The 13,772-nt window shown below is 43.3% G+C and overlaps 1 protein-coding gene across 1 annotated transcript; it reads right to left on the minus strand.

The window, feature by feature from the left end:
- Positions 1–6,560: 6,560 nt before the first annotated feature.
- LOC125727638 (ubiquitin-conjugating enzyme E2 B) lies at positions 6,561–13,509 on the minus strand. Its single transcript, XM_049004490.1, has 6 exons — positions 13,330–13,509; positions 10,699–10,779; positions 9,995–10,020; positions 9,496–9,585; positions 8,942–9,030; positions 6,561–7,648 (listed from the first exon to the last, which is right to left on the minus strand). Exons 1-6 carry the CDS (start codon positions 13,371–13,373, stop codon positions 7,520–7,522), a joined length of 459 nt encoding a protein of 152 aa, XP_048860447.1. The 5' UTR covers positions 13,374–13,509; the 3' UTR covers positions 6,561–7,519.
- Positions 13,510–13,772: the final 263 nt, after the last annotated feature.

Genomic DNA, 13,772 nt, shown 5'->3' on the forward strand with positions numbered 1-13,772 from the left:
TGTAAGGTTGCACCAGATAAAGGTATTATTAAATGTGCTGCGGCCATCCTGTTATTGAGTATATTTTCATGCCGAATGTAGTTTAGCGATGGTTTATTGTTAGTTGCATGAAAGAGGCTATTGCTTTTGTTAACGGTTCCGCTATGGAAAAAAGAACATGTTTTGGAAGCATCCTGCATATTATGTTGGAATGACTCCCTTAATTCAAACAACAATGAAATTTAACGAGATTTATAATAGAAACTCCCATACCAACCTAAATATATACAAGTAACAGGCTAAAATACACAACAGATATACACAATTCGGGGAATACAAATGGTCTGCGTAGGCTATATTCCGCATTCAAATACATTTTTGTTTGTCAAAATTTATTTTCTCAAATTGTTCAAAACTCCCATCCAAAGATACGAAACCCGAGATTCACAATAGTTCCATCTTTAACGAAGTTGATTTTTGGTTGTTTTTTTTATTCATTATTAAATTAATTTTGCTCATGCGGGAACGCAAATCTCCTATCAGTGATTCCCAATGTTTGTGCGTTATGACCAAATTATATATATTTTTGCAAATAACTCAGCTTGGATTTTCAATGCGCCCATTCATTTTTTTTTCGCTGACGCCCGCTATAGAGGAACTCTAGTATCCTATTGATCCGGATGTCCCTGTTATGTCAAAGCGGCATCTACAATTATTCATAGTGGAGATGGTGACTGCAGATCGCATTGAATTCCAATGAGGAGCCACGGAATACACACTAGCACGTACGTACACGGATTGTAGCCTAATTAAGCTCAAAGCCCCGTCTGTTATGATCAGAACAGGTCAGCTTTGCGTCCATGTCGCTGACATGTACACACCATAAGAAGGACGTGGCTACAAGTTCAGGAACGAAACCGAAACACAAATTCTGTCGCAGCTATGGTCGGCCTCTCGTCCCCATTCTTCAAACTTCCCAGCAAATCGATACGCGTTTATGTAAGAGATCTGCCGCCATTGATGGGCAATGTCAATAAAGCGTGAGGGCAACCTCCAACCAGACGAAGGGACCGTTACACCATTACGCCCTGTAAAACTCAGTGAAGACATTGAGAAATGACGTGTCCTTCAACGCTCTGGGAATATGGCGCAAAAACTGCCTTTGGAAGTGACTTAATTGTCCACATTCATCTCTAACTGATCTTATGTTGATAGTATTTTTTTAATTCAAACTTTTATAAATAATCCCTCTCCTTGAGCTTAATCCCTGCCCAAAATAAAATAAATAAAAAACACGAACTGAAAAATCGAGCTGCCATTTTGTTTAGTGGACCAGAACTGTTTGTATGTTAGTTCTCTATTTTCAGACCTTATTTTTGGTTTATATTTGAAAATCCATGCCTTGTAAATTCACTTAAAATGAGGGAGCAAGGAAAAAAAAGAGGACAAGGCATATCTGGGAAGCATAGTGATTTCACAAACAAAAACGAACGGCAGATTTGAATTTCGCAATTGAACAATGACCAGAACCACATTTACATACCACAGCTGTCAGATTTTTTGGTATCAATCTCAACACGCTTGTTCTAGAACTGTCCAATATTCCAGGTCATTTCTATGTAGGAAGTAGCACGACGCTTCAAATTTCTTTACCTAGATGTTTATCGTGTTGAGCCCTTGTGCATGTAGCCCATATAAAGAGAAACATGTCGTTTGCTACGATTCCCAGTCAACGGGATCTGACACAATGTTATGAGGAGCTGAGTTACAAAGCAGGTGACAGTGTGCCATTGTCTTGCACCAATATCTATGCGAAAGGAACGCTGACAGACACCAATAACAGACTCACACTCATTAATAAGCCGTATGTCACAGCGCTGCTGAATTCTTGAATCTTATTGGTGTTGGTTAATTTTCTACAACCGCTGCATGTATGGTTGTTCTTGGCATCAACAGCCATGCATCTAAGAATGTGTAATGCATAATCCTTACGTAATATCCATCCATGCCTTTTCCAAACCGCTTATCCTTCTGGGTCGCCGGGGGTCCGGAGCCTACCCTGGAAGCTATGGGCACGAGGCATGGAACAACCCAGGACCGGGGGCCAGCCCATCGCAGTGGACCTTACCTAATATCTGTTCGCCAATATAGTAAAAATGTGTGTTTTTGCATTCCACGTTTTACATTTAACTCCAGTGATTGGCTTAGTATCATTCATAGCAGTTTGTGTGTGCGCAACGTTAGTAAAGCTAGTTGAATCGAGCAGATGTACAGAAACATATAGTGGGTGGGAGAAAATCCTTGACTTGATCTGCTGGTCGGACATTAAGTTTCATCACGTCAGCTGATGCAATCGGGAAATTTCCGTTCTATCTTTAGCTTTCTCTATACCTGGGACCCTCACGCTTTCCTCTCGCTCGCTGCCATATCCCGATCCCGAGCCTTCGATCCGGGGTTATCCATGGGCAGGAAAATAATGATGTTGATTCAGTCATCATGATGATCTGTGAGTAGGACAGAAGCCAGGAGTCCTCAAGTGCATCAATAGCACACCAGTCTGGGCAAGTCAGCCAGAGTCCTGCTGGAATTTCCATTAGCGTCAAAGGGAAACCTGCAGGGCAACAGCACCCTCTGCAGGACGATATTATGAAATGCAACTCTCCTTTAAGGTTAATTGGGATGCAGGCCTCACCCTTGTGGAATCACAGAGAACAACTTGAAGATTCAAACCGAGGCACCACTATTCTGAATTATGGGAGAAGATATGAAATACGGACAAATATGGTTTCATGCTCAAACAAAACCAAGTTTTAGAGTCTGCAGACTGAAGAGCTGTTGGTTTAATAAGTATAGTCTGTCTAGATCAAAGTCAGGAGAGGCTTTTAACAAGACCCTGTGACAGTTATTGGTCTGAATACTGAAAACCTTCACAGTTTGTATGAATTTCATGATCATTGGCCTGAGCTGACCTGATAATCTTACTTCATTAGCCTTCATTTCCATACCACGACCTCAGGCTCAACTCAGCAAAAACAAACTCAACCAGGAAATGATTGACAGCCCAAGATCTCTTTCCCACAAACCTTATGATTGGAAATATTGTCTTTATTTTTTTTTTATTGCTGCATTTTATTATTTATTGGAGTTTAACACGGGGGCGGCGTGGTGGTGCAGTGGTTAGCACGGTTGCCTCACACCTCTGGGACCTGGGTTCTCCGCCTGGGTCACATGTGTGCGGAGTTTGCATGTTCTCCCCATGTCGTCGTGGGGTTTCCTCCGGGTACTCCGGTTTCCCCCCACAGTCCAAAAACATGCTGAAGCTAATTGGAGTTGCTAAATTGCCCGTAGGAGTGCATGTGTGAGTGAATGGTATGTGAGTGTGCCCTGCGATGGGCTGGCCCCCCATCCTGGGTTGTGCCCATTGCTTCTGGGATAGGCTCCGGACCCCCTGCGACCCAGTAGGATAAGCGGTTTGGAAAATGGATGGAGTTTAACGCACAGAGGCTAAAATTTGAACTGGCTTATGAAATCAACATTTCACCCAAACAATGAAGGCCGCTTATGTATATTAGCCTTAAGTCCAGTTACATAATTTGGTGGGTTGCTTCTTTAAGCTACTAAAGTAAGCTTATCATTTTTTCCTTCCTGGTGCAAACTTTTTTGGATCAATAGAATACAGCAGCCTTAAATAGCTGCAGCACAAAGAGCAGTGATGGAACTATTTAAAACTTATCTCCCACGAACGCCTATGCAGACCATGTCATGTACACATAGTCCTTAACACCCACCCTATTTAAAAAATCCACATGCTGTTCCGTAAGCTGGCCAGTTGGCTGTATTTATCTCTACTGATGTAATTAAACCAATCAGAACCAGCTAGGCTTCACTAATTCTGACTTGTGTCGGTATTAGGCTGACTATCAAACGCTATGGCAACGCAAAAATGTCCAAAACAGCAGCAGTTCGGCCCTGTGCTGGTTTTAACAGGAGTGTAACTGTGATTCATTCCTAAGCGGCCTCGGCTCATTCACATCTTGTTGTGGTCTTTGATATGAGACAACAGGGTTTAATTATGCCGTGTCTTCAGCTGAGCTTAGAAGTCGATTTCAGGGACGGACTGGATCAAGGCGGAGATACAGTTCATCTAACAGTTAATGTAACTCAAATTCCTAGAAATAAAGGTTAGACTCTCTGGTATGAATTTATTATTGAATCAATCTGGTCTTGATTGGTGCTACTTGTCTTTTTTTGTCTCTTACCACTCTTACCTTGTTCTCCAGCAGAAACTTCATTGGATTAGTAAAGATTACGCAGACGTCCAGAAAGTAAAAATCCAGGCCAAGATTTTGTTTCAACCAACCAGTTGAGCACTCGGTGAATATGAGTTTTTAATATTGAACTGGTCGGTTAAAATGAAATCTCGGCCTGGATTTGTACTTTCTGAACCTGAACTTTCCACCTCTAAGATGACGCACATGAAATGGGACACCCACATTTAGGGTTATGATGTGAGTAAAGAGCAAATCAACTCAAGTTACGTTGCCAGGAAGATATGCTGTCCTTACAGACTGCCACTGTATTCTGAGGGTTACTGGAGATCCCTGACCTACTGGTTCAGTAGGTATGATGTCCTCCATCTCAGGGCCCCACCCAAAAAGTACCCCCCCCCCACCCAACATTTCAAAAAACAAGATAAATAGCCAGCAAGAAAAGTCAGAAGATAATAGCTAACTACACTTATTTAGTGACTGTTTGTGGCCAACAAGGGGCCCTTACCAATCTTGGGGGTTCCATACAAAAGCGTGGCTTGAGTGGTGATAGATTCTGCTGGTCCCTCCATCAGAACCACTTCGCATTTCGGGAAGCAGACACCCTTCCACGGCCTCGATATCACGGCAAGTCGATTTCATACCCACGTGGTTCAGGTTATGGGAATCTGACACGTCCTGCGTCTGCCGCAAGACGACCTACGAGACCATCTGTGGAGGCGCGGCGAGTGGGAAAACCTGCGAAAGACTTGCTAATAGAAAGCCATCCTGGAGGAGCTATTAAAACAGCACTACAGCATCAGATACATGCCAGAGGGAGGTGAAGAGTAGGGTAGTTCAGCATATGTGTGCAACATACTAGCAGCACTAGAGGCAGCGGCGGGCGGAACAGAGTCGCGGAATGGCGCTCAGCTTCTTGGCGGCACTTTGTCAAACGACTGAAATTACAGGGTCGGGACGGCACTCCACTAGCCAGGCCACTTGGACGCAGTCGGATGTGATTATGAGTGACTGCCGATGGGCTGGAGCTGATTCGCGGTCCCCGGTGCCAGTCAAAGCGGTGGCTTTACTAGACACGCGACGCTAAGCGAGCCCATTTTTTTAAGTGGGGTCGGGAATTGACTCGTCTCGACCAGACAAAATGTCTTGCTAGTGTTCTCAGCCACCTGGATTAGAGACTGGACACTTCGACAGCCGGGAGAAGGTCCCCGTGCCCCCAAGATCTAACAGTCCACAGCTGTTTGAACAGGCCCTCAGCAATAGGAACTTAAGCCACAGTGCTGTTAAAACTCTCAAATCGGATTGGTCAGAATATCTGATAACCACGTTAGTGCCAGCCAGGCAAATCACAGTAGTAAATCAATACCATATAAAAAATTTAATTATCCTAATTATAACTAAAGTTACTTAAAATTCCAGACATAGAACACAATTTACAATTAACAGAAGCTAACTGGAAATACTTGGCGGAAGAAAGTAGTTCTACTAATTGGGTTGTAAACGTGAAAATAATGTCTTTGGGTATGAATTGCAGGCCAAATGTGTAGTGACCATGGTATAAGTGGTCATGCATATAAAAATACAAAGAGTGAATTAATTCTTACATAGACTATGACATAGACCCTCTGCGCACGCCTGCCATGAGGACACTCAGGCCTGCGTTAGCATCGCTGACGTTTAATAAGCCGCATTGTCGATCCTGCGTTCTCGATCGTAAAGGTGGCCTTCTGCTCTATAGTAACGTTAACGGGCTACTTCAGACATAAGTGCGCTCTACCACAACTATTCTCCTGCTCATTGTCTGGCCAAATTTGTTATTGTCTTCATAAAAAATGGCAAGGAAGCAGTTTGCAAACATCCCTCACTTTTACAACGCAGCGCTGAATGCGGAATAAGAAACACAGAACATCACGCCGTCCTCTTCAGTACTAGTGAAGAATTACTAGGATGTAACAAATCGGTCTTGTGTTCACAAGTCTACCTGCCACCTTAGTGAAGAAGGGCATTTATTGCTTAGTCAGAAGAACCTCAGTAATCTTATTGTGGATACACATAATTGTCATATTTATCTTAATATAAATGACAGCGTTTGTAGGAAGCTCACAGGTGACGCATCGCTCAGAGCAGACGCAGGAAGAATGGCAGCATTTGTTAATATGAGGGGAGGACAAATCTGCTCTTCGGCTCCGTGTTTGATGCAGATTGTGGAATACCCGATTTGAATTGCGCATCTGCAACCTCACGCGTCCATGCAGAAGCTCGTATCGATTTCCACTCACTGGACAGATACATAAAAACCAGTGTGAGTTAATGTCATTTATATACACCAGTTTTAATTACGGAAAAAATTATTCCAAAAGTACAATCAACATAGGATGCCAGGCATGCTGCTTGATATTGTGGATACCTGCTTTACATTTTCATTTCATCCCCCAATTTTAAATACCTAATACAACCTCACTGTCATTGTCCTGAGGGATACTCTGCTTCCTGCAAGGCTCCCAGGGGTCTGCGTCATATGACGCACGCAATCCCCCACCCACCGAACAGTCTGCCCATCAGATTGCCCCCCCACCCCCTATAAAGATGCTAGCTGGAGGAGCTGTAAGCTCAACTGCTGAGACCGTGTGTGTGCATGACAGACCTGCAGGGGGCGCTGACGGAGCCAGCCATCCAGCATACCCTGGCCAATCACACCCTCCCTCTGCAGTGGAATGCTGCCAGTGATATTCCAGTGCTGCAGGGGCTTACCATCACCAGTGGCAGATGATGTCATATTTGCACAAGCTATACAGCACTGATATTTTTGGAATTAAAAACTGCAAATAGCCATTCTTTCAGTAATAAGCATACCTCTGCCATTCTATAAACTGGACAAGTACTCCGAACTGAAAAAAATTGTTAAAACCAGGAAAAAAAAAATTAAATTAAAATTAAACATAAAAAGGCTCCTTAGAAACTGAACTTTAACAGCATAACTCCACCAACAAAAAAAAAAAAAAAGATATATTACAAATTCTGTTAGCAATAACTTATTTCACATCATGCAATAAAAAAAAATTAACACGAACCTCAAGAGGTTGGTTTCTTCAAACAAGTTGGCAAGCAAGAAAAAGTCCCTACATTTTTTTTTTAAACTTGTGGCACTTAATAGTTCTTCAGTTATTGATTTCCTTTCTTGATGAGGTAAATAAAAGACTGGATTCGATAACAGTGATGAGAAGCACATGGGTTTGTTGTTTTTTTTTTTTTAAATTCTGCTTATTCGGGCGTTAAGGGTCACTCCAGCTCTGCTCCACGATGGCCGACACTCTCTTCTCGTACTCCCGCTTATTTTCCTGGTAAAGCTGGGCAGCCTGGCTGTTGGCTGGACTGTTAGGGTTCGGTTCATCCAACAGGGACTGAGAGAGAGAGAGAGAGAGAGAGAGAGAGAGGGAGGGAGAGGGAGAGAGAGAGAGCGCATGGTGACACGGAAATTTCCCCGCACAAAACTGTACTTGTGGGCTGGTGCAGCGTCCGAGCTTTTGTCACGCACTCAGATTAGGATGAGAGCCCTCGATGTCGCGAGAGGGAAATGCAACGATAAAATGAAGCTTCGGTTGCACGTTTATTTTTACAAACGCCAGAATGCTCTGCTTTGAGACGTACAGACACGCACAGGAGTGAGTGTGAAGCTTGGAGGGGGGTGGGCCCAGGGTCAGGCCATTTACCCGGCATCCCTGGAATATTTCTAGGGGGCCTTGCTCTAGGACCTAACAAAACATGTGAGTATTCTGGCGAGGCCGGGACGCGAACTGGCGACCTGCTGATTGCAAGCACAGGGTCGTAACCCGCTGAGGCACATACTACCCACTGTCTCACACAAGGGGAGGATTTAATCGTCTGCACCTTGGCCTTACTAGCGAGGTTAGTGACATGGCCTGTGAGGCCACAGAGACGGCATTTAAACGGCATCCGAAGACTAACCATCATATTCAAAAACAGAGGAGCCCAACAATGACATTTTGAGATTTGAAAAATATCCAGTCTGCACTGGCTTGGACACATCGCACATTTTGTAAATTACCCATTTACTGACTGCAATCTGCACTGATCTGCACCACCGATCACACATAAATCTATTTTAGTTATACAGGCGCTACTCTGCTTACAAACAAGATACGTTCCGAACGGCCGTTCGTAACTTTAAATGTTTGTAAGTCATAATTCAACTTCATTTTAAGGGCATACGCAAGTGCAAAGAACTAGGATGCTGGGTGTTCGCACGCTACGCTGCTGCGCGGTGGGAGTAGCGGCCAGAGGTCGTACTAGGGGGAATTGGCGCGCAGGAAAAAAGAATTGATGTTGCGGACAGGAAACGGGAGCCCAATGAACCCAATTTGGACTTACAGTCCTCTTCGTTCGTATGTCTGAATGTTCGTAAGTTGAAAGTTCGTAAGTAGAGAAGCGTCTGTACATATTTCTTATTATTATTTCTGCTGTTTATGAATGCATGCACCAATACAAGACAAACTGGCCAATAAAGTGAATTCTGGTCGTCAGTGATCAACTTAAAAATATCCCGTCTGGATCCTATCTATGCATGCTTCTACGTAGCCGACATCTATCAGGCTCCGTGGGACGCCAGTGGGAGGACATGGACTCTCTTACACACAGACCGAGAGACCTGGGATCGAGACAGAAGTGCGACTGACCTGGATGGACGTCAGGATAGACGATACATCGTACGTGGGGCTCCATCGATTCTGGAGGATGTCTAGACATATACTCCCATCTGCATAAACTTCAGATCAAAGGATTGTACATTATCTGTTCATTCTGAACCGACTTATTCGACACAAATGCATTTAACTCTCACGCCTACCCTGGGGTCACATTGACCCCCAAAGGCAGTGGTTGCTTAAAAATTTTCGAAAAACTAAAAATATTGGAAGAAACATGTATTATAACTAACATAACATGTATTTTATTTTACTAGGCGAGGAGTTGAAACAGTTTTACCAAAAAGCTGATGACTGACTTTTTAGACTAATATGTTAGGTAATCATTCTAAATGCTACATGTTTTATTAAAAAAAAAAATAATCAATATTCCATACACTACTGAAACTGTGCACCACTGGAGATATACAATCTGAAATCAGTCACGTAATTATTTCTGGCAAAATAAGAAAAAAAAAAACACTACCATTAATGGGAATGTTTAAAGGGGGTGTTAAAACACTATCACACTAATGAGAATTACTTACCATTTGGATGGAACATTTTAGAGATGAATCGAACTGTGGGAGGCTTGTTTGGATACTCTTCTGAAAACTCTATCACAAGCTTAAATGTTCCTGTAGAGAGAAACACAATTAAAAGGTTATAAATAATGGTAAAAAAAAAAAAAAAACAGCAAACATTTCCATATAAAGACAATCAGTCCTTCACTGAGACCGAAACTCATCCCCTTTGCTAATAACACGTGCGAAACCTGCACAAGTATTACAGCCGACTCTGCAGCGTAAAAAAAAATTATGACATCATTATGGGCCGTGATTTTATGGACGTACGTTCGGTACAGTATGGAGGCCTGATTGCTAATTAATGAAGCAAACCCCAATGTTTTCATGGCTTCTTGCACTCGGGCATCAATCGCAACGGGAGAGAGATTAGAAGTGAAGAATCGACTGAATCCGTGTGACAGTTTCCTTAGGGCTATCGCTATCAATGCGGCCATTCATTCGGCCGAGTTACCGCACTCACCATCTTCAAATGGAGTCCCCATCGGCCTGCAAGACAAACACAGGAATACACTGTTAGCTGTACGTCATCTTTAGCTAGGGACCTCCCGCTCCCGTAATACACTACGTATTGATGTAGTACCATCAAATTCATACAGAATTTAGTAATGCTGAATAAGGAAGATGCTGAATTATTAGGTCAACTTCGGCATGGCTTGTAAAACTACCCGAGCGTGGACGTGTACGCTTTCCAGCACGGGGGTAATGGATACGGCGATTCAGGACCCCAGCTGTGTGCTACCAGACTACAACGCTCCCTGGAACCTGGAGCGACTCGTCCGACGATGCGCCGTCTCGATACTGGCCCCGCAGAAGCCACGGTGACTTCAACCGTCATCAAGACTCTATGCGACACCCCCACGATATTTACAGACCCTGAGAGACACCCTTTTACTGTCCAGAGAGGGCTGCTCAATTAAGGCATGGTTTCCATCTGTGTTTGTTTAGCAATTTTACGGGCGTGTCAATGCAGCGCGGCTCACATGCATTTTGTTTGCATTTTCAGGCTGCCACTTGACAGTAACATTACTGTGACTGATAGAGATGGAAGTGCATCCCTCTTTCCAAATTAATGGCAAACCTGGGCTTGTGGATATCACGTGCCGCGCTCAAAGCTCATCCCTATCATGATATCGGAGCAATGGCAAAGGCGGGTTAAGCACTCACCCAAAAATAACCGCATTCCACAGCATGATGTTATTTTCTGACGGAGCGCCACTCACTCCAGTGGGAGGGTCTTCTTGCAGCCTGCAAACAAACATAACAAATGCATTCTTAGCGTTTCCCAGGTTTAATCCTTAACTAGACTTCATTAAGCTATTACTGGGATCGTACTGCAAAATGCATAAATGACACATCATGTAAAGCCCATTAGAATAACTGAAGATGCACGCGACCGCTGATTTTTAAATGCGTATTTTAATGCCAATGCTCCGTCGGAAAAGCGCCATGTCGAGACGTATAGAGGGGGAAAAATACCATGTCTAGAGGTAATGAAAATGACAGACGCATAATCTCTCTCGTTTTCTGTCCCAGCTCGAGAGATACAGGATTATACTGCAAATGTTCATTAAAAAAAAAAAAACACCACACATACTTTTCTACCTTTCAAACAGTCTGTATGTATGCATGTGTGCGCGTGTGACACTGAGCCTGTCAAAAGGAGAATTTCTGTTAACCTTGGGGAACAGACAATAAAGAATTCAATTCTATTCTATTCTATTCTATATATGTAATTCTGAAAAAGTCGTGGGATTTTTGAGAACACCCTGATATTTTTTATTTTCTGCAACTTTTCCCAAGCCCGGAAAACATTATTTTTTTTTATTCCATGATTTTTTCCAGGAATTTCATGACCATACAAACCCTGTACATTCTGATCTACCTGATTGATATATGAGACTTACAAAAAATAAAATAATAATGTATATGATGGGTCAGCTGATGACTGACAGGTTCCCTGAGGATAGACCAGGAACACTATGTAAGCATCTTAAAGAAGGTCACTCATTCGAAACTGACAGTGGTATTCTTAGCTTCGTCAGTTCCTCATGTCTGTAACTGTATTGAAGTTTACTGACTCATGACAAATCCTAAATGGCTGGGGACACAGGCAGGGACCTGTGGCACAGAACTAATGGAGTGGGATCAAAAAGAGGCCCTGAGTGTTATGATGGGAAGGGAAATGGCAAGCAACTGATCGGAGACTGGCTCAACCCAATGTTCACCGCTAGCCAACAGTACACAGCCCCTATCCATCTGTCTCAGGCTGGATTCTCCAATTCACCTCGAGCTTCCCCCCACCCCACGAAAACCTCCCAACAAACAACAACCACCAAGAATCTCGTCTTGGCCGGGCTCATCTAGAACATGAAACAAGGAAGGTGATATTGACCTTGCTTATAAAACAAAGCATTTGAAAATCACACTCCCTGTTGATGCTGTGTTTAGTTTACACTCTGTGAAAGTCCTACAGTTTCCCAGAGGCTGGAAATCAAGGTAAAATCAATATTAATATTAATTCTAATACTTCAGACCAGTGTTTCCCAGACCAGTCCTCGGGGCACACTGGACAGATCCACATTTTCATTTTATCCCAGTTCCCAGAACACCTGACCCAAGCAATCAGAAGCGCTAAATACCTTGCAGGTGTGCCAGGGACTGGGATAAAGCAAAAATGTGGATCCGTCCAGCATGCCCTGAATACTGGTTTGGTAAACACTGGCTTAGACTACACTACAGAAGGTGAAATAAGACCAGAAAACAGAGCGAGAACATTTTTTTCCAAGAAAGTCATAAGCTAGGTTTCTGCTGAGACAGAAGGGCATGTTCCACAGTAGATAATGTATTTAACAGGAGTAGATACACCGGCCAGTAAACACATTGATCTTTAACTGACAAACGTTTCGTTATAAAAATATATGCATATTGCAGCTAAACGAATAAAGCAAAAGATGCAAACGACAAAGAATAAGAGTGGAATTCCTCTCGCATGCAAGTACAACGAGGGGCTGCGTTTAGATTTACGTGTTGCGCTAATTCATGGAAATATTGACTTACAGGCGAAAATATTCTATGACATTATACTAATACACGCAACATCTTCCAAACAAAGTAAAGTATCCACCGCATTAAACAGTTCACAGAAAATTACTGTCGGATAAACGACTTTGCAATAGCATACAACTTGGAGAATTAAAAACAAGCAAGCACGACAGGTCTTTTACGTATTACTTTGCAGTATACGTTATTATAAGCCGACACTTCCCTAAAGACAGAGCTGACATCATAGGTTTGTGGTTTGTACTGCACGGAGATATATGACATGTATGTTTTTTGGCACCCAATCAGCTCACCTACCTAAAAATAATATTAACCACCCTGACGGGGACGAAGCGATCGTTTAATCCGACACGTCCTCGTCGTTAGACTTAATTCGGCGGATATTAATTACTCCCCATCCACAGGAAACACCGCATAGCTACCTGCTTAAATTAGGACTGAAACTACCCTGCAAAAAACACACACAAAGATTTTAAAGATGCTACATACACTAGCTAGGGTACACGGCGGTTAATAAGAACGACAGTATTTTCTATTTTTACCGCTGTCTAAAATGTGTTAAGTAACTTGTTAGTTTATTAACTAAATATAGAGAAAGGGTTTTCATCACGTCGCGAAGCACCGGAACTTTAATAGCGCTTATTTGTTAGCTAGTTTAGTAGCTTTAGGCCTAATAATACAGCGGCTGGGGCGAGGGGGGGAACACAATAGTGTAAAAACACTCGCGACTGCTACCTTTTAAAGTCCCTCATGAGTCGTCTTCTGGCCGGCGTGGACATCGTTCAGGACGCCGAAATGTCACGCTTCACCATAAAACCGCCCCCGAGTCGGTATTTTGCGAAAATCCACACGGTCGCCCGTTTACCTCCTTCACCCAAACAACCACAGTGACGTCATACACTTCACGCGCGGGGTGCTGGGGAGGGGAGGGGTGGCATTCGATCGGAAGAGACCATCGCAAGACGGATACTTACGGAAACCCGTCGGAACTCACTCTCCCCCTCACCACCCCGTTCACTCCTCCGGCTCAGGTTTCATTTATACGTGATATTTCACAAAATTATGCTCGTCGATACGCATTGCACGTGTCATGGCAGGGATCGAAATGTCGGAACTCCCCTCGGAAGTGCAGAGATGGTTCCATCTTAGCAAAAATAAGGTGCTGCGCTTGCTACTGT

The sequence above is a fragment of the Brienomyrus brachyistius genome, unplaced genomic scaffold (genome assembly GCF_023856365.1).
Source record: "Brienomyrus brachyistius isolate T26 unplaced genomic scaffold, BBRACH_0.4 scaffold105, whole genome shotgun sequence".
Taxonomy (NCBI): domain Eukaryota; kingdom Metazoa; phylum Chordata; class Actinopteri; order Osteoglossiformes; family Mormyridae; genus Brienomyrus; species Brienomyrus brachyistius.

What these genes read in the sequence shown, in the direction of transcription:
- LOC125727638 (XM_049004490.1), bottom strand. Translation starts at nt 13,373, where the DNA reads ATGTCCACGCCGGCCAGAAGACGACTCATGAGGGACTTTAAAAG. An exon ending in CTCATGAGGGACTTTAAAAG is followed by an intron (nt 10,780 to 13,329) that starts GTAGCAGTCGCG and finishes GTTTGTTTGCAG; the next exon opens with GCTGCAAGAAGACCCTCCCA. An exon ending in GGGGACTCCATTTGAAGATG is followed by an intron (nt 9,586 to 9,994) that starts GTGAGTGCGGTA and finishes TTCTCTCTACAG; the next exon opens with GAACATTTAAGCTTGTGATA.